At 34.5% G+C, this 25,602-nt stretch overlaps 2 protein-coding genes across 2 annotated transcripts in view; both read left to right on the top strand.

Annotated features, from left to right (window-relative positions):
• The first annotated feature begins 302 nt into the window (after positions 1–302).
• LOC124631615 (membrane alanyl aminopeptidase-like) lies at positions 303–14,033 on the top strand. Its single transcript, XM_047166104.1, has 15 exons — positions 303–403; positions 974–1,442; positions 4,005–4,163; positions 4,483–4,797; positions 5,149–5,332; positions 5,621–5,862; positions 6,390–6,579; positions 6,805–6,997; positions 7,229–7,329; positions 8,177–8,356; positions 8,775–8,959; positions 9,243–9,410; positions 9,777–9,920; positions 10,240–10,309; positions 13,324–14,033. The coding sequence occupies exons 1-15, from the start codon at positions 397–399 to the stop codon at positions 13,534–13,536; spliced, it is 2,820 nt and encodes a 939-aa protein (XP_047022060.1). The 5' UTR covers positions 303–396; the 3' UTR covers positions 13,537–14,033.
• Positions 14,034–15,243: 1,210 nt separating this feature from the next.
• LOC124631616 (aminopeptidase N-like) overlaps positions 15,244–25,602 on the top strand; it is a 24,640-nt gene continuing 14,281 nt past the window's right edge. Inside the window, exons 1-2 of the mRNA XM_047166105.1 lie at positions 15,244–16,274; positions 22,309–22,482. Of these exons, the coding sequence (XP_047022061.1) occupies positions 15,790–16,274; positions 22,309–22,482 (659 nt within the window). The 5' untranslated portion in view covers positions 15,244–15,789. The remainder of the gene's footprint in view (positions 16,275–22,308; positions 22,483–25,602) is intronic.

The raw sequence follows: 25,602 nt of genomic DNA, 5'->3' as shown, positions 1-25,602 counted from the left end.
TCCGACTGACGAAGCCCTGACATTAAAATTTTGCCCCAGCTATCAAAATTCCTAAAGCGGAGTCTTTCGGGCCCTTTTGAAAACCCTTTCATTTGAATACGACCTAACACAACCTGTAAAGGATGTGGTCGCCTATAAGTGGGAGCGCACACTGGACCTGATTTATATGAAATGATTTAACTCATGTAATTGTGTTCATCCTGTTGGCAATCCGAAATAAATGAATAAATAAACCTACCTACAAAGCAAACCCACAAAATATGACTAGTGTAAAAGACGAGTGTTCTATCACAAATGATAAGAACGCACTTCAGATGCAGCTTATCAGCGTAAGAGCAACGACTGACAAATATCTCATGGTTTACACAGTTTGAACGGTAGTTGACACTAGTGAACATGGCAGGTTAGTTCATTCTATTTATATTTTTGGCATATTTTTAATAGAGTAATTTGTAATTAATCATGTTTCGTTTTGAAGCAATAGCAAGGTGACTAATAAGTGATGGATATTTTTTTCTTACCATGCTTCTTTTACCATAAATCGGTCATTTTATAGGATGAATACTTATCTGTACGGGCAAAGATATTGGCAAGTTGTATTTAGTTTATATACTTCTGAGGTCTCTTAACTCCTAACGAAGCTAAGTGATGTACTAAAATTAGTCTTAACTGCGGAATTCAAATAACAAGGAAAAAGAGTACTCCATTCAAAAAAGTGAGCAACGCATTTGCTACCAGAAAGATACCATTCCGGTCGTGTCGGATTGTCGTCCCATCGGGCTATGGGAGTGAAGGAATAGTGAGTGCACTTGTGTCTGCATAAATGGTTGTGCACTATAATTATTTCCTGCGCAGCTGGCTGGGCTCCTTATATGAGAGCAGCAGCCAAGCCCGATAATCAGTTAGGAGTACATCATCATTCATCAGTACTTAATGTTATTTTAACCTTCAACATACCTTTTTGTTTTCGCAGACATGTATCAACTGGTGCTGGTTTTAGCATTAACATGCCTGCTATCAAGCAGTGTTAGCACAACCGACACAAACTATAGACTGAATACTCCGATAGTACCATCCCAGTACCAGATACTGATCACACCATACTTTGCTACTGGTGACGCAAACCAGTTCACGTTTGATGGTACAGTCAGCATACTGTTCAAAACTACAGAAATCACAAACCAGATAAAACTGCATTCTGAAGACTTGACTATTACTCCTGATAATGTTGTAGTAGTTATCTACAACACAGGAGCTACTATAGGACTCAACGCTGTGAATGGCCTTGAATTTAATACAACCTATACGTTTGCTTACATCAATTTGGATGGCAGCTTGGAACCGGGAGTTGATTATGTTTTGCAGATCAAGTATAAAGGACCGATTAGAAAGGATCTAAGTGGTTTTTATAGAAACCATTATTATGAGAATGGTGTTACAAAGTAAGTACTCCTTTTGAATTGCACTTAATCATTACACTAGCTACTGTTACCCATCGCATGTCAACTGAACTACTTCCGGCATCCGGATAAAAAGTAGCCTCTGTCCTTTCTCAGCTCTACTCTTTTTGTGAACAAAGCTTTACTTAAATAGGAAGTCTATTTGGAAATTGTTATCTTGTTTACGATTTTATTATTTTTGTAGTTACTTACTGCTCTTAATGATGATTAATTTTAACAATGAATGATTATTTTTTTAAGTTGGAATAAAATACTATCGGCGTTAGATATCTTAAGCCATTTTTGGGGAATTACAAATTGATCGCAATTTACACATGTGAATCCAATTATAGTAAAGAGATACTGATTAATATTTTCTTAGAAGTACTTGACTCGTGCAGATAGTGTAATTGTTTAATACTTGAGATCGTAAAGATAAATGAGTTTGTTTTGAAGGAAGGCGGGATTATCATTGTTCATTGAAGGATATAAAAAGGAAAATACGTGTGTGTAGATAATGACAGCCAATGTTTATTGCTTGGTTTAGTAGCAATGGTCATTGATTTAACCACTCCATTATCTCTCAACACCGACAAAAGTTAAACTATTGCTCCGTTTAACAACAGTGATCTTGACAAAAGTCAACAATATTATTATTCATCTTCCCTATAGAAGTAGAAAATATCTGTATTTACATTTTAAAATGGGAAATTATAAGTGTAGCCACAAAATTATTTATTGGACACATGATTAAACTTCTAATTTTATAACTAAGCAACGGGGAAATGACATAGCCTCTAATAAACTAATTCGTCTTTTTTACAACGCCAACTAAATATTCTATAGAAAGCTTCAAGTAAAGATCATCAATTATTGTGACTTGTCCTTCTTATTTATACATTCAAAAAACCCTAGAGTGCAATTCAAAACCGCGTAGGCGCGGAGGGGCGAGGCGGCCTGCGCGTGAAAATCATCTGCGACGATAAGCTCGCATGGGACCGCCGGAGCCCCGCAGCACCGGAGCCGTGACAGAAGCGATGCTTGCTGCATGTTGCTTGCTTACATTTTAAACGTACTGAATTAAAAAAATAGAAGCTAATTAAATATATTTTATGATGGCATTTAATAGTATTTTAGACGTTTACTGTTAGAATGCATGCTACAAATTTAGATGTTAAAAAATAACCATCATGCTGAGTTGTATTTAGAGTGGTTTACTTAGAAGATAAATAGTGGCTAAGATAATATTATTTAGGTGCTCGTTAATTGTGGCTGACTTAGTAATTTAGACGGCAACATACATTTTTGGGGGCGAATAATAATATTAAAAAGAAGCCTGTTTAATTAGCACCCTTTTAAAATTGAAGAGTATGTTTTGTTTGCTGTTAGGAACTAATTATATCGATTTTAAAAAAATCTTTCAGTGCTAGATAGCTGTATACTGACTAAGGTTGTGGCGACTTTGGACTGCGGGATTGTTCGAAAGAGTTACCGCGGCCCTGGTACGTAAAAGGCTTACGACGGAACACGACGGTTTTTAGTCAGTAAGAGTCTGACGCTCCCTCACCGCTGCTAACCCACAGCGGGAGGGGTCATTTGATGATTTTTCACATCGTTAAAAAAATATAGGTTGTGGCAACTTTTTATCTCGTTGGCGAAAGTTCGTAAAGTATATAATGCACCTACTAACATTTAAGTCATTCATCTCAAAATAGCTCAAATTATAACATACGACAGTTAGGAAGTATGTCGGTTATATTACCTCATTCATGAAAAGCAAACATTTGATAATACTAAGTTTTCTTATCAGAAAAACCATGTCTACTGCAAAGATAGTTCTAAAGTGTCGATAAACATAAGCAGGCTTATTGTACGTCTGAAGATAATGATTTAACAAAATGACAATGTGACAATGACAGAGCAATAAAATGTACGCCACATACATTTTTGCTACTAACAATGTATGTCAAGGATTTCCGCAGAATAATGCCTGATTCCATAATTTGCCCATTTTCACTAAAAACATAAACATCTGTTTTTCGTAAAACAATGGTTTGCTGTGGCAACTGAACGCGAAGTAAACAATTGCTTTAAGAAAACTGAGGTTAATTTTGTCGGTGAACTTGGGCATTTTGGCTTCTGGAATATAAAAAATCTGTCTTACGAGTATTGTTACACTTTAAGTATGATCTCACTATTTTAATGCATGGTAACGTCTTGAGATTATCGCTGTGTCAGATATATGCTTATCACTGATTCGTTTAAACTATTTCGCAAAAGACATAGGAAAATAGTTGTGTAATGACGCAGGTAACAATATTTAGACTGATGATCCAGTTACGGTAAAAATAGATACAAAGCTAAGAATGTAAATAGCAAAATAACAAAATAAAAAAAACTGATTGAAAAAAGTTCTATCATCCTTAATATTGCAAAGACTTAGATGAAACAGCATAACTAATAAAGCAAGCAGTCATAGGAATCAAAATCTCTGCAGGCACTGTTAGTAATTAACTATGATGATTTGAAGAACTGCTTTTAATCATGTATTTGTTAATATTTCAGATGGCTGGGTGCTACCCAAATGGAGCCAACTCACGCGAGGAAGGTATTCCCTTGCTTCGATGAACCAGAGTTGAAGGCTACGTTCATAATCGCTATTGATAGACCTGCTTACTACCAGCCATCATTATCCAATACTGAAATGGAACGGAGAGAGACTTTGTAAGTATTGAACAATTCAATAGCTGAACGACTCTTACTACAAAAAAGTTAGACAGGTTACACGTGACGAATGTCTGTTTAACTTTTTGGTCATCAGACCATTTGTCTCTGATGACTGATTGTAATTTAAAAATAGAAGATCAAATATTGGGCCCATCATAAAGCTATCTAGGAATGTCCTAGATAGCTTTATGATGCTATATATTTATTAAGCTAGATAGCTTATATTGACTAAGATTCCTCTTTGTAGCAGTTGGCTTAAAATAGAAACTACAAAGAATGAGAACTGGTGAAGAAATAATTGCTTGTATCATTCCAGGAGCAATGGCTTGATAAGAGAGATTTTCTATCCAACACCGAGAATGTCAACTTATCTTGTAGCGTTCTTGGTATCCGAATTTGAAGCTGCTGCCTCCAGTCTAAATGGTACCCAAGAATTTGGGGTCTACACTCGACCAGAAGCAAAGAATCAGAGTACATACGCTTTTGAATTTGGAAAGAAAGTTGTAGATGCTTTGGGCGGGTATTTTGGTATCAATTACTACTCCACAAATAATCGTTTGAGGTTGGACCATGTTGCTTTGCCAGATTTTAGAGCAGGTGCTATGGAAAACTGGGGTCTTATTAAATACAGGTACGCCTACAATATATTATAGGGTGACTGGTAATTAGTGACCGATACCGATGAAAATTCGGGCGAAGTTTGAAATATTGTTGAGGTTTTGTGATTAAACTAATGAACATAAAAAAAATATTTCTTATATTAGGGAAACTTGTTTGTAATCATGATCAAAATCACGTGCTGAAGTATTGGTCACTAAGTGCCAGTCACTCTAAATGCCTTCGTTAAGATAACACAATATTTCTTGGAAAAAAACATTTATTTTTTTTATATTACAAAATTATAATAATTATAGCAATGGCAAATAATTTTACTATGTTAATCATTAAATCTAATCGTTTATGTTTTTTTTTTTTATTACAGAGAGGCCTTATTACTCTACGTTCCAGAAGTATCGACTCCTTACTTCAAATACAGGGTTGCTCAAATTGTGGCCCACGAGACCACTCACATGTGGTTCGGCAACCTCGTTACCTGCCATTGGTGGAGCAACACTTGGTTGAACGAAGGATTTGCCAACTACTTCCAGGATTATATTACTGCTTTTGTTAGTATTGATCTCTTACTAATGCTATTATCCTAATTTACATAATTATCAATACTGCATAGGTTCCATCCTCAATATTTTTGAGTGATAGTTTAGCTCTGAGACCATGAAAGTTTCTTCCACATTTATTTACACCTGAATTGCATAGTCATCTAAGAATCCATTAGAAGCCATAATATTACAAACTTTGGCTTCTATACTAACTTTTCATGAGTTGATGATTGAAGCAGTTTTATTTTATCACTTTCTACTTGATTGCCTTTTATATTATCTTCACCTTTTCTTTAGGTGGACCCAGAAGTAGGTTCAGAAGACATGCTGGTAACAGGATCAGTATACAGCGCTTACGATGCCGACAATATGGCGTCTTCCCCGCCCATATCAAACGTCAATGTCAATTCTCCCGCCGAAATCAGCGGCCATTTTGGAACTATCACGTATCAGAAAGCGGGATCAGTTATCAGAATGATGCACCATTTGGTCCAGGATAACGCTTTTAGACACGGGTTGAATGTCTATTTGAATAATAAGTAAGTTTCAAAACAATACTATGTGACAGAATAATGCATGTGTACAAAAATTGCAATGACGACCATTTCCTGGATCAACATTCAAACTTATTAGTATAGATGAACTATATTTTCAAACTTAAAATAACCACTTAACACAAAAAAAAAATCAAAAACCGTAGTAAATACGTACCTTTATAGACGTAAACTTACTCCTCCACATCGCCGTGGTCCGCAAAATTAAGACCTTGTCCAGAAGAAGCGAATTCGTCGCGAAGCGTTTCGTGCGAATTCATTCGCGCGCTATTGAGATACTAGGCACGAATACATCGCGTCCACAAGCATCGCGCGAATTCAAATTACGCGCGTAAATCGCGTGCATAACGCCCGACCCTCGACTCGCGCGTGATTCGCGCGTATTGCGCCCTTTCTGGACAAGCCCTAAATGAACCTCGTTATTGTTTTTATCAATTACTTCTTAAAATATTTCTTAGACGCAATTACTAGAAAATTGGCTTCTTCTAATCAAAATTTCACTCTCTCCACAGTTCATTCAGTTCTGGCTACCCAGAGAAGCTTTACCAAGGCTTGCATGAAGGAGTATCAGCTTACAACGCACTGTCTTCTTACCCTGGTGCTAATATTGCTGACGTCATGAGCTCTTGGATCACACAGGCTGGTCATCCTGTGCTGAAGGTTGACATCGATTATGAGACTGATACTGTTACTTTGAGTCAAGTAAGTATTTGATCAATTGGGTGTGGGTATGGGTGGGCATGAATGGCACCAGAAATGCAAAAATCGCTTAAAAATTACATAAATGAGATCAAAAGCACATACAAAAAACTAGGTATTATTGAAATTGGGCTACCAGAAGCTATTTCTTGAGTTATCCACAGCTATTAAATTTATTGAGATTTATTTAACTGGATGATGACATAATTAACCGTTTTTTTTTTTTAGAAACGTTACTACTTCAATTCGTCCGTTGCATCGACTGAAGTTTACAAGATACCTATAACGTATACGACGCAAATGTCTCCAGATTTTGATAACACCAAGCCTGTGTTCATTATGGAGAATAAAACACGTGTGTTCCAAATAGCCAATATAAGTAACGAACATAGCTGGGTCATATTCAACGTGCAGGAAACAGGTGAGAGATTCAGATAATTGACCAATATAGAAATATAGAATATAAGGAAATACGAGAATTGAGTACCTAAAGAGCCTACTGAGCCCGTCTATGTTGAACGATAGACAAAAATGTCACGATGGTTGACGTAAAAAGGGTTGATTGCTAAAAGATATGTATGGAAAGAACCTCTCGTTCTAAATACATAATGTTATGTACGAAATTACTGTAATTTTATCTATCTCTCAACAGGTTTGTACAGGGTTAACTACGATGATCACTCCTGGCAAATAATCATATCGGCTCTGAAAAGCAACGACAGCAAGATCATCCATCATTTGAACCGCGCTAAGGTAACTATTTACTTTAATTGTTACCTGTAGTCAGATGAACTTCACTGCACAACTACCACATTCAATGTCTGTGGTTAAATCTGGAACAACTTGAACGAAAGAACTAGATTTTGCCATTATTACAATATGGACTTTAAGGCATGCTTTACATGGGAAGTTTTACGCCAGCTCCACACGTTGCCCCCAACGCTCGTTCCAACCCTATTCGTCCAACGTGTGGAGCTAGAAAATGGCATTGGTCCCAACGTTGGGGCGAGCGTTGGTTTTATCAAAGGTATCTGCGCGCCAACGTTGGTGATTTGTCCACACGTTGGCGCTTTGCTCAGTTCTGCTACAACACGCAGCGAGTGCGTACGTCGAGTAAAAATGGCTTCCTCATCCAGCAAATCGCCACCGGCATGGAGAAATGAAAAAATAAAATAAAATTTATCGAACTATATCAAGCACACCCCATAATATGGGATGCAACTCGAAAGGATCATAAAATATTATTTTTTTATAATAATTCCGAGTTTCTCAGAGCAGTTTCGACTTCTGTATCGGACATCTTCACATTGGCCCTGACGGGACAGAACTAGTTTATTGGCCAACGTGTGTACGCCTCACCGAGTTTGTGGTCCAACGTTGGAACGAGCGTTGGTACAAACGTGTGGAGCCGGCCTTAGCAAGTACTGTGGGCATCCATGTGACAGTTTTTTTTTTTTCATTTATTTAACATATTACGTTTTTAAATATTAATTGTGAAAATAAACATTAAAAAATATAAAAATATTGTTACATTCCATAGAGAGAAACCTCCTGGCTATGCGTGCAGTGTCAGCTTTATCATTATCATTTTTTTTTTCAGATTATAAACGATCTCTTTGCTCTCGTATATGCTGATGAATTATCGTTCTCAACATTAGACAGTGCTTTAGGCTCTCTTTCTATAGAGTCGGATTACTCCGTATGGTATGCTGCACTGCGAGGATTCAGCAAGTTGTGGCATTACTACCAAGGCGATGGTGAAACTTTGCCTTATCTGGAGGTAAGAATTCCGTTAAAAACAAACATTCATTATGGTATTATAAATCTTTAAGAGTATATCTAAGAAGAGATAGATTCGCAGCTTGTTAGAATTATTTTTCTATTCGGTAATCTTAATGATTAAATGCATTCCTCCGCAGTTTTCTGGGATATGGAATGAGTATCGCTTTCTTACTCAATTAGTTTAATTAATATAATAAAAATTGATAGTGCGAACGAATATTTTGGAGGTCTTTTTTGTTGACTTTTGGCTGTTTAACTATCTGATTGCTTCTAACAATCAAACAAATTATTTTACCAATTTTAAAATCAATAGAATTTGATTTTCGCCGTCTATTTTTCGGATGCATCTTTGCAGTAGGCAGACATGTAAAATATTAATATAACAAATAATAATCTACTATGCGTTCTGATTTCAGCAATACATACTCCGTTATTTAGACATTGGAATATCTAAACTGGGTTATGAACCAAGGAGCACAGACAGTTTTGAAGATCTGAGGAACCGCATGCAGCTGTTAGAGTTTGCATGTAAATTGGGCCATAATGGATGCGTTGAAAACTCCGTGGCTTTATTCAAGGGTCTGAGACAAAATGGCACTGAGTGAGTGGATGAAAGTTGTTTTTCCTATAGTTTTAAGTCAAGATTAACAATAGTTTGTATAGGTATCTACTTCGTCGTAGTTCAAAGGTTCATCAATCAATAATTATATTCGGTTGTGGTCCAAATCCGATATTTATAATCATTAGTTGTAATTTAATTTCAATAACCCCTGATAAAAATTAGAGTATCATAACTGTAACATAGATATCTTCAGTTTTTTTTTAAATTTCCTTTCTAGAGGTCATGAAATCGACCACAAATTCAAATTCCTTTCATCTTCCAGGGTATCACCGAGCCTCCGACCTGTGGTCTACTGCACTGGCTTGCACCATGGAGATGCAGAAGACTACGAGTTCTTATGGAACCGCATGCTGAGCTCCAACGTGGCGAATGAAGTGTGGGTCATAGGAGACGCTTTGGGGTGCACCTCTAGTGATACCATGAAAGCCAGGTATGGTTGTCGTTTTATCAATAGTGTAAAGAAGCATATTGGATGTTTGTACAAAAAGAAATTTTTGATTTGCTGCACCGAAAATGGCTATGGACAACACGACGCAAGCGATATTGAACATGTAAGAACATAACTTTCCTGTGCATACGGCTCAAACTAATACATTGAATAGTCTTTATGTGACTGAATAATATACATAAAATGTTTCGATAGACATAGGAAACACCCTAAGCAGAAACAACGACTTTGCAATATTGTTCTCTTCACTTTGTTTATGAATTATGTTTATTGTAAGTAATTGAGCACACTGGGAGTTTCTTGTACAACACTTCTATGACTTAATCTTTTGACATTTTCCTTTCCCAGATATCTTCTATCAGTAACATTGGAGAATACTCCGATAAGGACACAGGACCTCACAGTGCCGCTGTCTAGTATTCTAAGGTCTTATGAAAATCGCCACATCGTCATGAACACTTTGATGTCCAACTATACGCAGTTCAGTTCTGTGTAAGTACTTCTTTTTAAATCTGAATAGCTTTTAATTATATTTGATACTGAGAAATCTAGTAATTTTAAAATTGTTGAGACCAACATAAAGGATAGAGCTAAAAATGATAATGATTGAAAAAGTGCCAAAGTACCTATTAGATAAATATAAAGTATGAATGAATGCTTCACATTTTGACAGATATCTATCATAATTGCTCTATTTTCAAAAGTTAAGGGACAATTGAAGTACATAGTTATTTATTTTTGTTTTGGCATATTTTTGTTATTTTAAACATTTATTATGCCTAACTCTTTAATCCTTTAATAAACTTTACAGATTCGAACCAATGGATACGGTTTTGAGCACCGTGGCTTCAGTCCTGCACTCCGAAAATGACTTTGATGAGGTATATACAATCCAATGGTTTTCCGTTTTCCAATAATTTATTTCACAAACTATTATCTACATAAGGCCAAAGTCTGATCCTACGAAAAAAATGATAGCAAAGCGTAGCACTGCATTTTAACTTTGTAGGTTTTAGAAAGTAGCGCATCAAGTGCTACTTAATTTGAGTAGGCACTTAACTTAAGGTTTAACAATCTTGATATGTCTTTTATTTTGCTTAAAATTTTTACCACCGAAGATTACATTGTGGAATTCAATAAAGAATTGAGTATTGAAAATAATGATCCAATTGATCTAGTAATTGTCAATACATATTAAACTTAAATCGTTTTTTAACCACATTATATATTTTTATACTGAGTTTTAAAATTGAAAGTCATGTCAAGAATGTATATCTTTAGTATGTGCTATAATGTTTAATTAGAGACCCAATTTGGCATAAAGATGGGTACCCTGAACACGGACGAGACTTGCTCTCCCACGACACGGGGACAACTTAAACCTCATATAATATGCATTAATGAATCAGTTTTTCACGAGAAATCAAGTAATACAGCCAAAATTTTCCGCAACCCCCTAATCGCTTTGAAATGCAAACACGACTGACCTTTCGGTCTGGCTGGCCCTAATTGAGGGCTCGGTGACCCAAATGAGTGTTTATCAAACACTACACTGGAGGGTTTTGTACACTCATTACCTCATGCCGCCATGTTGGTTCAGGGATATGTCAAATTTGCAATGTTCCACATCACCATAGTGGAACTTTGTTTTCACATTGTCCTACGATTATTTTGGAAAGTTTTTGATGAATTGGGTTGTTGTAACAGAATAAAGAGACACAGACATAAAATAAATTAAATTAACGATGACGCAACAATATTCTTACCTTATTCAAAACTGGTTCCTGACTAAAACTATCATTTATTCCTTCTGAAGCCCTTTGCATATCTTTTTTTCCGTAGTACGCAATTATTTATCAACGTACTTGGTGAAAAAAATTTTCGAACCCAAAGCAAATCCTAACTGATGTATTTTCCTCGAAAATATAAATTCATCCATCGCTTCACCAAATGCATTTGCATTAACTTTCGAATGGACGCAAAACGTTTCATATCCGTTCTCATATTGTAAAGTCCATACTTCGAATATCAGTCGCAACATTCATTGTTATCTTAGATCATACAACCAACCGGAGCCACCATATAGACTTTTTGTGCTACGCAAGAAATAGTGATTGCTTACTCATTCATTTTCGATCTCATTATTGCATAACAAGTAATTGAAAATCATCACACACTACAAAATTGACAAGCATAGAGTATATAGAATAAGATATAGGATCACAAGCATGAAGTAACACACTCACTCAAGTAGGTATAGTTATCGGCACGAATCTTGAGCTCGGACCTACATCTGCGCAGAAGTGATTTATTAGCAAAGAACCAATCCCGAGTGACGGCTATGACGCGATGCACTGCGGGCCAATCACCGCTTTAGCCCGCTCCGCGCCTCACTTCATACCGCAAAAGGGACCCAATAAATTACGTCTGCGTAGGTGAAGGTCAGAGCTCAAGATTCATGCCGATAACTATACCCTTAGCAAAGGAGAAAGCACGGCAATGTCATCTCCGGTTGGTTACATGATCTACAAGTGTAATGGATTCCCCATTATAAATGAATGTTCTGACCCAAATACGATATCGTTTGGATGGATGGTTTGTGAGTGAAAGTATATTTTATCCCATTGAGCTTGGCAGCCTGCCAGCAGGAAGAGATAGTCGGGAGCCCTGACGTCTTCAATGCCGCGATTTTTTTATCACCTGTTCAATGTTTCTGTTTTCATGAATCATTAGTGTAATTTCAATTGGGATCTAACTTTAATTTTTATTTTATTTCTGGCTTCAAGGCTCTTTTTATACAAAATATTATTAGTTTAGACCTACGCTATAACGCTTGATGCAAATAGTCTGTCACTACAGTTGGACTCTTAAAACAGTTGTCACCAATGACGGACCTTACAATTTGCATTATCGGAAGCGGGACAGCCTGATATAACCAATTCTACAGAAGCAAGACGCGAAAATACGTGAATAAATGTAGTTTTTAGAATATGAATTCTCATCTCATTCAAACATTTTTAAAATATTCACAATTTACTATATTTCCGTAGGTACCTGATGTTAAATTAAGTTTGTACTAAAAATTTGTTTAATTTTACAACGGCAATTAGACTTCGTTAAATTATTTTGACACGAGATAATTAGATTGACCTAGCCAACTGACTTACGTAATACAATGTTTTGCAACAATTATAGTTTAGATGCAATTTTATACCTATTTTAGCAAACACACCGGTCATAATCTAGTCTCGCTGACGATTGATAATGATAGATCAGACTTCAATCATTGATAATGACATAAATAAATCTGACAGCGATGCGGATGAATATTTTGATACTTAGTTTTAATATTTCCCTATAATAAGATCATTTTGTAAAACTATTGAATAAAACCATAAATAAAGGTTTGTGACATAAGAATCGACAAAGATAACTTCATTATGGATTGCTAGCCGTTATGCCGCGGTTTCACCCGCGTCCTGTAGGAACTAATGCCCGTACCGGGATAAAAATTAATAGTGTAGCTTTCTAACAGTGAAAGAAGTATTTGAATTGGTTCTGTAGTTTCGGGGCCTTTACAGACAAACCAAAATCATATTTATTACATTAGTATACATAATATAAAAATATACAGTACGTCATAATATTATCTAATATTCATACTTAAGTTCAACATAACTTAGGTACCTTTACGGAATAATTGAGTTGTAAATCGAGTAAGAAAAAGAATATCGCCCTTTTGATTACAGACAAGAAGTTGATAGCAAAAGGGTATAAGGAAACAATGTTTTGCACCTGATATTATTTTGCATTTCATATGAATATATAATTTACTTATAAAAGCTTGTGCACCTTTTGACCGATCAATGTTGACTTCTATATTTATTTTTCACAGTTCGAATCGTTCCTGTCAGCCTGTACCGAATGTACTGAAAGTGCTAAAACTGCTGCAAGGAAGAGTCTAGAACAATCCAAGTCTTCCACTGCTTGGGCCAAGAACCACAAAGCAGACATCTTGAATTCTATCAAGAGCTTTTCCAATATGGCCGTCCCATCAACCATTTTGATTATTTTAGGATTAGCTGTATTGATTTTCACTGAGTATTAATTGTTATTCATGTATTTTTTTTAATAATTTGTTTTATTTTTTATGTATCCAAGAGCATTTGTTTTACTAAGAGATTCTTTTTTCGAACTTAATTGTACGTAACCTTTTTTCAACTTGGAAATGGTTAATTTTTTTTGTGTGTAATATATTTATGTAATTATTGTTAACATTGTAATAAGATTTTATAGCATTATATAATGTATAAGATATTAGTTAATGTTTAGTTATAAGCACAAAGAAGAGATTCTTCTCCACTATTATGTACATACTTATAGTTTAATCAGGATAAAAGGAAAACAAATATTATACTAATTGTACATATTTTACTATAATACACATATATATTTAACCCTTTGTGGTCATTTTAAACACATACCTTAAAATCATAAACAAAGATTTTACAGTAAGATTTTAAGTTTAAAGAACCTTATTTCATAAGACGTTATAATTTTTTTAGACACATCCATTAAGTAACTTTAAATAAAACTGCCATAGAATTAACCATTTCATTCACCCACCCTTTTTTTTTACCAAACATACTTATACAAAAGTAAATCTTTTTAATTTTCCAAAACGCCTCAACAAGATCGTTGATGCCACATTAGAAGCAGAATTTATTTCTTGTGAATACTTATATGTATCTATAGTTAATCCATGATAGATTTAGACGCGGTCAGGGAATGCCCAGTAATAAATCTTAAACCGTGACCTCCTTATGTAAGTTTAATGCCTAAATATAGTCATAGAGCTATGGGCGTCTAAGAAAAGGTAACGCTGTTGTTTCAAAGATAAACAGTGAATATAAAGTTTTAGGTATGGAAACTAAAAAGAACTTTCACTGTTTCACAGTTGGGTAAATGAGAATCGGAGCTTAACTAATACATACAGACCAACTAACTTTAATCAGTGATGACAATGACATCTGCGTCCCGTAGACATGCACCTGAATAAAAAGTAGCCTGTAGTCTTCTTCGATAAATTTGCTTTCTGACACATAATGGTTTTAAAAAAAGGTCTAGTACCTAGTTCCTGTAATTAACGTCTTCAAGCAAACAAACTAACAAACTTTTCAGCTTTGAAATATGTATAAGTTTAGAAGTATAAACAATCAGTTGGTATGGTCCTTTATTATTTTATTTTGAAGAACCTGACCAGACTGCACACCATGAGAATATACTAGCCAAACATAGGTACACATTTTTCTTTTAACAAAAATGCATAAAACCTACTTTCGTATACTTACACATATCATAGCATAAACATCAAACTCCCGTGGGTGGGTAATACAGAATAGTTGCTAAGTGCTGCCAGCCTACGCGTCCAGTTTCCATCAATTGTCTGCGGTACCGTTGTCCATTGTGAGGTGTAATACCGTGGGCGTAGGGATACGGGTTCTGATTTATATTGTCATGTGTTGCTGTGAAAATTGGAGCTTGATTTATTGATAGTGTTGCCAGTTCATAAAAATGGCTAGTAATTGTGGGGAATACGATAAACACCTTTTAAATGTATTGGGGAAAGTTGCAGAGTCGAATGAGACCCCAGATTAAGATTTTATATGTAGACTATAGAGAGTAGATTTACAGTTAAGAAGATAAATAAGTTCAGTTTCTAACAAAGTTGAGACTATGATATTCTAAATATTTGACATAACTTTTCTATCTATGCACATACTCCAATGTTTAATAAATAACAATGCGCGGCAGTTTCAATGGAAATAAGCTATAATTTTGAAATGAAATTCAGCAAAACTATAAATTACGCAAGCAAAGTTTTTAAAACAATTATTTAAGAGCGGCGCTTTTTAAATTAAACGCCAATATCATATTCGCAAAAGTAAACAATGTTATCATATGCCAAAAATAAATTTCGAAAGAAACGTACAGAATTAACACTAGGAGGTGCCTCATAATATGCACTAACAAAAATATTGCAAATCCAATATTCCTTGGTCTCTAGTACAATATCAAAGTCCCCTTGAAGACCTGTCTAATTAAAGAAGGCGGGACAGGCGGTAGCTCAAGTAATACTGGTTTGGCCTGTCTGGCGCCAAGCTTCGATCTTGCAAAGGAACGACACTACAAGCATTTACGCGCGCGACGCGTGCAGACGTCTAGAACGCTATCTTTAGCGGGAAATTCGAAAATCGAACTCCGAACATTGTGAATAAATTAAAATAAAAACAAACTTGAAATGAGTTATTAGGCCGTAAAGTTATGACCTTTGCCTAAATATTTTAAGTATATTAAAAAAATGATTGCAATGTTTCGCGCGTTTTTAATGTTCTTATGTTTGTTCTCATTTACAAAAGGACAAAGTGTTATAGTGGTTGATGAAGAATGTTTAAACTATACAGTGTACCCAGTGCAGTATGAACTAAGTATTTACCCTTACATTTACGCTGATCATAGTTATTATGACTGTGAATTAATAATTACGGTAATAGCGAACGCGCCGAATGTGAATGTCATTGATTTGGACGCTAAAGACTTGGAAATACAGGGCGAGTCCATTAAAGTTTTCGATGGGCCAAATAATATTGTAAATGGTCCCCGACCATTTGAATACAATGATCTTACAAGTAAATTGCGTATTTATTTGAAAGAACCTCTGAAGATGTACAGCAAGGGTAACAGGCAGCTTTATAATATTAAAATAATGTTCAGAAAATTTGTGAAAGAAGACGACTCGGGCATCTTTTTGGTGAAATATTACGACGAACAATCTAAGGAATATAAGTAAGTATAAAACATTTTTTTTCTTGTATTCTGAAAATAATAAAATGTATACTAAGTATCAACACTGCAAATTCTGATAGAGGTATTAAAAACCCTCTTGGATTGCAGTATTTTGAAAATAATAAAAAGTATATTAACATTGCAAATTCTGAGACTTAGAGTCAATTAAAACCCTTATTAGTTTTCGGAACTTTTTAGTACCTACCTTATAGAAATCTATTTACTAACTCCGATTAATGTCCGATTGCACTTTAACTAGATCCATTTCAAGACTGTAATAGCACTATTTTATGTTAAAGTATTGGCTAATGATCGTGAGGTCGTCAGTTCAATTCCTGGCTCGTTAAACTATTGAGATGATCCCACTTCTAATGTGCACCCACCTATGCACTTATTTAGAGCAAATGGGTTTGATCGAGACAATGTATGGTTGGAATAGGTACCTATATAATAGCAATATGTGTAGGAATATAGACTGTGTTGAAACTAAACTGACTGTCAGCCGCTGAATGTGAGCGAACGTTACGCATAGGCAGCTTACTTATAGCAATATGGGTACGAATGATGGCTGTATTCAAACTAAACTGACTGTCAGCCGCTGAATGTGAGCGAACGTTACGCATAGGCAGCTTACTTATAGCAATATGGGTACGAATGATGGCTGTATTCAAACTAAACTGACTGTCAGCAGCTGAAAGTGAGCCGCGAACGTTATGCATACGCAGCTTATTGTATTGCCATGCATATTATTCAATTTTTCGATCACATCTAACCGATGAAACGTATTTCGCTATGGCACTATGCTACACGCTGACATTGAGTGAGTGAGCCTGCTCACATTCGGTGGCTGACAGTTAGTTTGGTTTGAACACAGCCAAAAATATTATGACGTGAAGAAAAGAGTAAATCTTTTGCCAAGCCCTAATTTTTTATCTAAGTAGAGTTTGAAAAATTCTTTCGCTGTTGCCAATCTACACTCTTCCCAAGTAACATAGGCTACACTTTATCCCGATACGGGCAATAGTTTTTAAGGAACGTGGGTGAAATCGCGGGAAAAAGGCTAGTAAATAATAAATAGCCTAAATTAAAGTAGTAACTGGAAGATGCATTTCTTCTAGTACAAAAGTAAGGCAACTGAATTGAGAACCTTATTTCCTCCCACAAAACTCCTTTTTTTGATGTCGGATAAAAAGACTCTCGTAATTGATCTAGGTTAGCCTAAACATTTTCCTTTAACCTTTCTTCGTGTCTGTTTTAAAATGCATTAGCCCATTCATAACTTATGTCCGACTATAATTTTGGCATCGAAGCAGTCCAAGGATGTAACAGAACAGTTTATATGTATACCGATGCTTGAACTACATAAGCAGTCCTGTGACCTTTCTATTGTCTGCATAACGGCTAGTTAGAACCCTCGTATAAAATTAGCAGCCGGTCCCAACATTATATCTACAATCTGTTGTTTATCCTGCTAGAGATGGGAATTTCACATTACTTGTATCGAGCTCACGTCAAAAGTCTATCTTTGGTAATCAAATCAACAGATGGATAAAATATTGGAAGCGCTCGTTAGTGTTATGCTAATACGATGAAGCTACTGCTAAGAAATATGGAACGCATATTTTTTTGTTGCTATGCAAAATGATTTTGGCACACTGGCTGATTATGTCATCTTTTGTGTATTCGTTTTTCAAATATCTGCACGATGCAGATGTTATGAATTACTATTGTTACGTCGCTATTATTTTCATTGAATGTTTCGATCGTGGTAGCCTAGTGAGTAAAAGAACCAACCTCTCAAGTATTACCTATAGGGTTTGATTCCAGGTCAGACAAGTACCTACCAATGCAGGTTTTCTAAGTTTGTGACTGTGATTTTGACTGTGTTACGAAGGGCACGTTAAACTGCAGGCTCCGGCTGTCAATGAACATCTTTGGCAGTCGTTACGGGTAGTCAGAAGCCAGCCAGCCAGTTTGCCCGAGTAACTGGATTGAGGAGGTCAGATAGGCAGTCGCTTATTTATGGTGAAACACTGGTACTCAGATGCTTCCGGTTAGACTGGAAGTCGATCCTAACATAGTTGGAAAAAGGCTCAGGACATGATGTTTCAAATTATTTTCTTCACTCTAATAAATCGGTAGTAGTATGTTATTATTTTATACTCGAAAGCAAAAATATACCTTAGACAAATAATGGTTCGAAAACAATGCTAGCAATTGGAGATAATGCCCCTTCGTATTGAGAAATGCTTTAAATTTGTAAATAGCATCCTATTATGAAGTAAAATTCTTTTATATGGAATCACAAAACTATTTTTCTTCATTGAATGCTTTGATCAACATTGAATAAAGGCAGTGTAGTATAAATAAATAAGCAAATCCCTTATAGATCAATGTTTATATTTAAAATATTGTTTAAAATAATTATTATGTTTTTGCTGTTTTGTCAATGGCTAGATCAATGGCGAAACAAAATAGTGTTTACGAGATAACAATAAGTCATACAAAACTTAAACAATAACTAAAATATTTTATGGTAGGTATGTTTTCGCTTATTGACAATAAAATTGGTTTATTTTTACCAATTCTTATAAAACATTCAATTGTGACAAAGAATGAAGAAAATATTTATCGTTCCAACACTTCTGTTGGGGATATCTAAGCATATTTTTCCATTGCCTTATTAAATGCATTACTTATAAATAAATACATCAACTCGTTTTCATATGCCATCATTTTCTTTTATAATTGATGAATTCACAATATTACTAGAACAACAAAACAATTAGCAATATAATTTGCTGAACTTGCAAAAAAACAACCAAATCTTAGAACAATTGAAACTCGTCAAGCGTTCAACTCATATGTACGTGTTTCTAGACAACGAAGAAAAAAACAAAGAAATCTTCATATTCATTAACAACAGATGACGTAAGATTGGTTACTGCTAATTTTACACACAACCTTGCAATGCATTGAATCAGTTCATTCAATTAAATGCTTCAGTAATTATGTCAACGGTATGACTGCACTGTTGTTACCTTTGCACTGAGGTAGCATTATTTTTGAATCAATCCAAATTCATGTATTATTACGATTACAATAAGTCGGTTAATTGGGGATAGCCATATTTAATTTGACAGTTAAATATGTGGATAGGTACTGTTAAAGAATATCCCTTATCGATTTAAATAGTTTATACCTTTTTAATATTTTTAAGCAATGATAGTTTTTTCTGATCTGATCTGAAAGCACTGGTACTCAACTGAATCCGGTTAGACTGGAAGCCGACCCCAACATGGTTGGGAAAAGGGAGGATGACGATGATGAATGATAGTTTTCTTGATGCTACATGAAAGGTTTATTTGCCTTCAAATTGCTCAGAATAATAAACCATATTGTTTATGTTAGCTTCAAATTAGCTAAAAGATTTAGTGAATTTTTTTGACAAAAATAATAGAGATTTTTTAATAATTTTAGTGCTTTTGAGTTAGTTTGTAACAATAAGGCTCTGATATCTTTTAAATTATAAAGTACACAGAGAACTACAGATAATACAGTAAATAATTCAAAATGACGTTTAAAAGCATTTGCCCATCTTAAAGCTGACAGCGGTTACCGCAGCTTAACCTCGACTTTGGCCCTTCATGGCTCTAATTACATATTATTAACTGATAATCCATTCTTCATACAAAATTGGCGTTCTTACATCAGCTATGCTAAACCGAGTATCTATTTACAAATGACTAGTTTTTATACAAACCCATGTTGGCATAAGGTCGAGGTCCATATAAGATGTGGCCTTCTCTCCCACGTGTGGTCTGCTCCGCCGTAGATATGGTCAAAAACCATAAATATTGAGTGCCTTTATGACGACTTAGTAAATTACAATGGTTTTAGATTTTTATGATCGATATCCGTGGCGTTTTTGAAGTGCCTAGTCTTGTGGAAACAAGAAATTGGACATTGTATGTCATATTTTGAGTTGTTGAAGAAGAAAAAATAAAATTGTCTGTGGTTGGAATTAACTTGTATAAAATTATAGGTTTCCGTTGTCTTAGAAAGGGCCAGGCCACAACAGTGCGTTGCGGCGTCGCATCGCAAAAATCAACGACGCATATCATATTAATCGCATAGCTGTGCAATGTTGTTTTTGCGATGCGACGCCGCAACGCACTGTTGTGGCCTGGCCCAAAGAGTTTGTATTTTGCCTCATATTTTTTATCCATAACTCTGGTTCTTTGAAGTTTCGAACATTTTATGAATGTCTTTATTAAAAAAAACCTGAAATACATTAAAAACAAGGTATTAACTTTATTAGTCACACAGACATACAAAATCGATGGTCCAGTATAAATAAATCAATTAATCTAAGTGTTCCACTTAAAACCACACACATATACACAAACATATATACAGACACACAGTTTTGTCGCTTAATTAGTTAAATAAATTGTCTGCATTGCGTCTCGGTTCGTTAGTCATACCAAATGGGACGTACATAGTGTTGCAGGCCGTATTAAAAGATTTGGCAACTACCGAAATAACTAGATGTTTGTCGACAGCCTTGAATAAGGTTTGAAATTTAGAGCGATTGAGTTGTGAATTATAGCATACAGGAATTATATTTGTATAGGCCGAGTAAGATAAAAAAAAAAACAGAGAAATAAAGTGAAAGCAAATAAAACAATTCTTTACACAAAAATATTTTATATTTTTTGTTTACTTTATATAAAATTACCAAACTAAAACCTGTAGCAGTTTCCTTATAAATAGATATAAAATAATGAAAGCAAATTGTCAACGATGTATAATTAATCAAATGACTTATTCATTAAATTGTGTAAATGTAAATCTATGTTAATATTTTACCTTATAGATTACATTGTATAATTACTTAGGCCATAGCATTTTCAAGGGCTAATAGCGTATTAAATTGTACAGTAGGCAACTATGGCTATATGATAGGATTGAAAATAATGATAAATAAGAAAAAGTATAACATTTGTTTACTGCATTAAGTGTGTGTATAATTAATCAAAATAATATTATAATGATGTTAAGCAATATAAAATTACTTAACGCGGTAAAAATGCTTCTATATTTTGTATTTTTATTAGGCCTTTTAACGAGTAACTGGTCATTTTAACAACTGGCATATTTTTTGTAAACACTACAACGTGCCCACACGAATACTTCCGGACAGCACATGGCCTTGGAACATATCTTAGATAAGTTACTTCGATACACACTTGAGAAACTGCAACAAAAAACTAAGCAAAGAATTGTAGTGTTTTAATTCTTGTTGAATATAGCAGAAACGTGAATTTTGGTATAAAACCAGTCATTTGAAATACAGTTCGGGTTCTTTCGTACCATGCAGTACAACAATGGTTTTAGTCTCAAATCTTGAAATGTAGGTCACAAAAATATGGCAAGGAGATAAAAAATAAAAACAGATACATATGTATAATATTTCCTATTTAGGGAAATAGCGATGAAACTGGTCAAAACTTTATAAATGTGACCAGAGGGCTGGCCTTCTTTGCCCATAGACGTGGCAATGCTCCCAGTCTTCTGATATAAATTCCACGTAACTAGGAACTCGGTGATTTTTAAGCTAGGCCAGAGCTAAGTCTGTGGGTGTAGAATACAATTTTCCTGTTTTGATATAAGACTAAGACCTCGTGCTACACCCACTAAGGTAAACATTGCGAATCTGACAGACGAGTCGTAAAAAATAAACTATGAATGAATGTGTATTAATTTGGAAGAACGATGCAGCCTGAGTTACATAATTTAATTTTCTAAATGTTGAAGAAAAATATGTCAAAATAGGTTTATTTTGATATATTTCCTTAAATTTTTTCGTCAGCAAAAAATCGTGATGACAAATCTGATTCTGAATGTTTCATCAAAATTCATACAGAAGTTTTTGCGTAGAAGAGAAAAACCACACATTCAAACTTTCGTGTTTATAAATAATATCAGTAAGATTAAGACTATACTTAATATATTTTAATTTCTTTTACAGATACCTCTTACAAACAAGACTTTCTCCAAACAAAGCGAAGTACTTTTTCCCGTGTTTCGAAAATCCTAAGTTTGAGGCTGTTTTCAAGTTCAGAGTGTTTATCCTGAAAGACATGAAGGACCTACAGTACACAAACACAAGTATTGTTATAGCTGAAGAACTGCTGACACATAGGTGAGTACCATGTTTATTGTAATATCGATATAATGACTTTTGCACGTACGATTTATATAAGTATTACCTAAAGTACTCGCATACTGCAAACTTTTAGTCGGCTGATAGTTTGGGGCTCATAAATCACTATGAATATGAATAGTAGTACGGTAGTACGAAAATTACAAAGATCATATTTTTTGCCGGTATCAGACCGACTGTAAACTTTAATTTGAATCCAGATTTTCTCTTTTTTTTTGCCTGTCGGGCAACTGTCGACAGACTGTTTAGTCTACAGTGCGCGATTACTCTAACTGCAAATAAAATTGGTATAAGGGATGATCAATGTCTAAAATTACTACTATATGTTACAGCCTAGGTTTCATTTGTGAGTAAAAAAGTGTGTTTAGCGCCCTTAAAAGATTTCATTTTCTTAATTTCATAAAAGTTTTATGTATTATATCAATGCCTACATCTAACAATGTCAATCAAATCTATCTATACAAAGCTGTCTACTATGTATGACGTCTACCTACACCATAAAAATATGATGACTTCCCGATAGGAAAGACCCTTGACCTTACCGCCAGATGGCGCATCATTATTTATTTAGGTCACTCACACACCTTACATATTTGGGCACTTGTGTGTCCACAAACATCCATGACTATACCAAGACATTGCTTGGAATATGTCAACATTTGACACTTGTGTACCAAATTCTTGAGACTATTAATTAGTTGATACACGGAAAGCTGTCAAAATAGTTGGGAAAAGGCTTGGGAAACGATGATGACACAGAAAGCTGTCTTCTTCGTTTACTTAAAACAGCATTGCTATGAATTACGAGAAAAATATTTAGTGTTTTGGATGGTCTTTATGTGCATATTTTTTTTTCAAAGTGTAGGTATGGCAAATACAACGCAGTACCCGTATCAGATCTTATTAATTTTAGTAGATAAATATATCAGTGTGGTAAAATATCTAATTACAGTTAGGAAATGTAGATATCATGTGGAAAAAAATGTTTCCTCTGTATATCAGTATAGATATAGATATTAGTATAAATTAAAGCAAGTTCCCACAAAAACATTAACGTATACTTGAAGAATAATCATCTAGTTTTCCAAAAGGCATGTTGCTTTCTCTTCAGTCCCAACTTGGGTGGTGTCTAATCGGAAATAGAAAATATTTTCAAGTTTCCACTTTTTGTCGAGTGATTGAGCTTTAAACCTATAAAGACAGGTCCCACTGTCAGCGGGGATTTGATCCGTATAACAAATAAAAAGATATCTTAGAAGACTTATTTTAAAGATAGCGTTAGTGTTTTCTTTCCAAATTCTCTAAAATGAATTCAAAACTAGAAAAACAAATGCCAACTGTGCAAAGGGCAATTCGGATTTTTGGACACAATAGGCTTTGTGATATTATCGCTATTGATAGAAAAGAATTTCTCTTTGTTCAAATAAAACGTATGAACTTCAAAGATATTCACATGTTGTTTTACAATAGTAAATTCTAACAAAACTTTTTTGTAGAGGAAGTGAAGCATATTTGAAATACCAGTTTGTTTTTTGAAAATAAATTGAAGGAGAAACGGGATAGCTCAAAAAAAAATACATTAAATTATTGTCAAAATATTAAACTTTAATAATGAGAACAATCAAATATAAAAAATACCAGATATATTATCAAAATGCCTATCAAACTAAAAATACTCCAAAAACGTGATTTGACTTAGGGTGCAGATAATTTGGAATATAGTATTCCAAATTATATTCATTTTTTTTTCTTTGAAAATTGCTAACACTTTTTCTTAGAAACTAATAGAATTCTAAATGTTTTATAGTCATTGGCTCTTTACAAAAAAAGAAACTTTTACAAAAAAATAAAACCGACTCCCAAAAAACTGAAAAGCAAAAAAAACACGGTATTCCAAATTAACAACACGCCAACTTAACTTAAAGTTGCATGTCAAATTTTTAATTCTAGAAATATTCACAAAATCATAGTAATATCTTAAACTAACAAGGTCACTCCGCAATTAAAATAATTACAATAAAGATTTAGAGTATTACAGCAAATGATTACCACTGATTGCATTCTTACCGAAAAAGTTTTCAAATCAGGCTTCTCGTTCGCTGGGGGCTGGTAGCCGAAATGTCAAGATAGCGTCCTGTTTTTAATGCTGTATGGCTTTGTGTATCGTTTGACGTTATGTTTACGGCATAAAAACTCAGATGGCGTTTATATATATTTAGATATCGAAGTATTCCAAGTTACCTGCAGTATTCCAAATATGCTGCAGTTCCTCTACTATAAAACCAACAGCTCAAATAAAAAATATCTAAGAGGATTTATTATAAAGTGGCGTAAACACAATACAACATAGTATCTTCTTACCAAATTCTCTAAAACGAATTCCAAACTACAAAAACAAATTCCAACTCAGTAAAGTGCAATTCGGATTTTTTGATACAATAGCATTTGTGATATTGTCGCTATTGATAGAAAGCAATTTCTCTTTGTTCAAATAAAGTAAATGTATGGAATTCAAAGAGATTTTGATGTTGTTTTACAAATAGAAAATTCTAACTGAAATTCGCCATATCTTACCGATGAGCTGCTTCGTACAGTTTCACACGCTTCCGAGATGAAGTTTTTCCTATTCCTGCATAAATATATAGTTTACCCGAGGATAGTGTAGCTTCCGAATTGTAAAATAATATTTCAAATTGGTTCAATATTTTCGGAATCTTAACAAACTAAAAAAAATGTCTTTATAATATTAGCGTAGAAGAAAAGGAAAAGAAAAATATAATTTTATTTACGTTCTAAATACGCTATCAGTAAGACCGTGGATGACGAGTCGTCGATCCGTATAAGGCTTCAACATCGCTCCGGCTGCTACCTCTGAGAATTGTGTCAATTATTGTAGCTAGACGTGCGCCCGCGCCGTCACCGGTCATGTATGTTGCGTTTGACGAAGAAAATCAATTTTGATGGACTTCTTTGGCAAGCATATTGGAGTAATCTTACTAATATTTTAAAGGAGAAAACATGTAGTTATGTGTTATGTTTATTACTGTTTTGCAAGAATTACTGATTTTAAATTGATGAAACTTGGTAGTACCGTCTTAA

This window comes from Helicoverpa zea, chromosome 7, assembly GCF_022581195.2.
Source record: "Helicoverpa zea isolate HzStark_Cry1AcR chromosome 7, ilHelZeax1.1, whole genome shotgun sequence".
In the NCBI taxonomy this organism is placed as follows: domain Eukaryota; kingdom Metazoa; phylum Arthropoda; class Insecta; order Lepidoptera; family Noctuidae; genus Helicoverpa; species Helicoverpa zea.
This window is presented reverse-complemented; position numbering and strand designations above follow the sequence as displayed.

What these genes read in the sequence shown, in the direction of transcription:
- LOC124631615 (XM_047166104.1), top strand. An exon ending in ATCATTTGAACCGCGCTAAG is followed by an intron (nt 7,330 to 8,176) that starts GTAACTATTTAC and finishes TTTTTTTTTCAG; the next exon opens with ATTATAAACGATCTCTTTGC. An exon ending in AAACTTTGCCTTATCTGGAG is followed by an intron (nt 8,357 to 8,774) that starts GTAAGAATTCCG and finishes TTCTGATTTCAG; the next exon opens with CAATACATACTCCGTTATTT.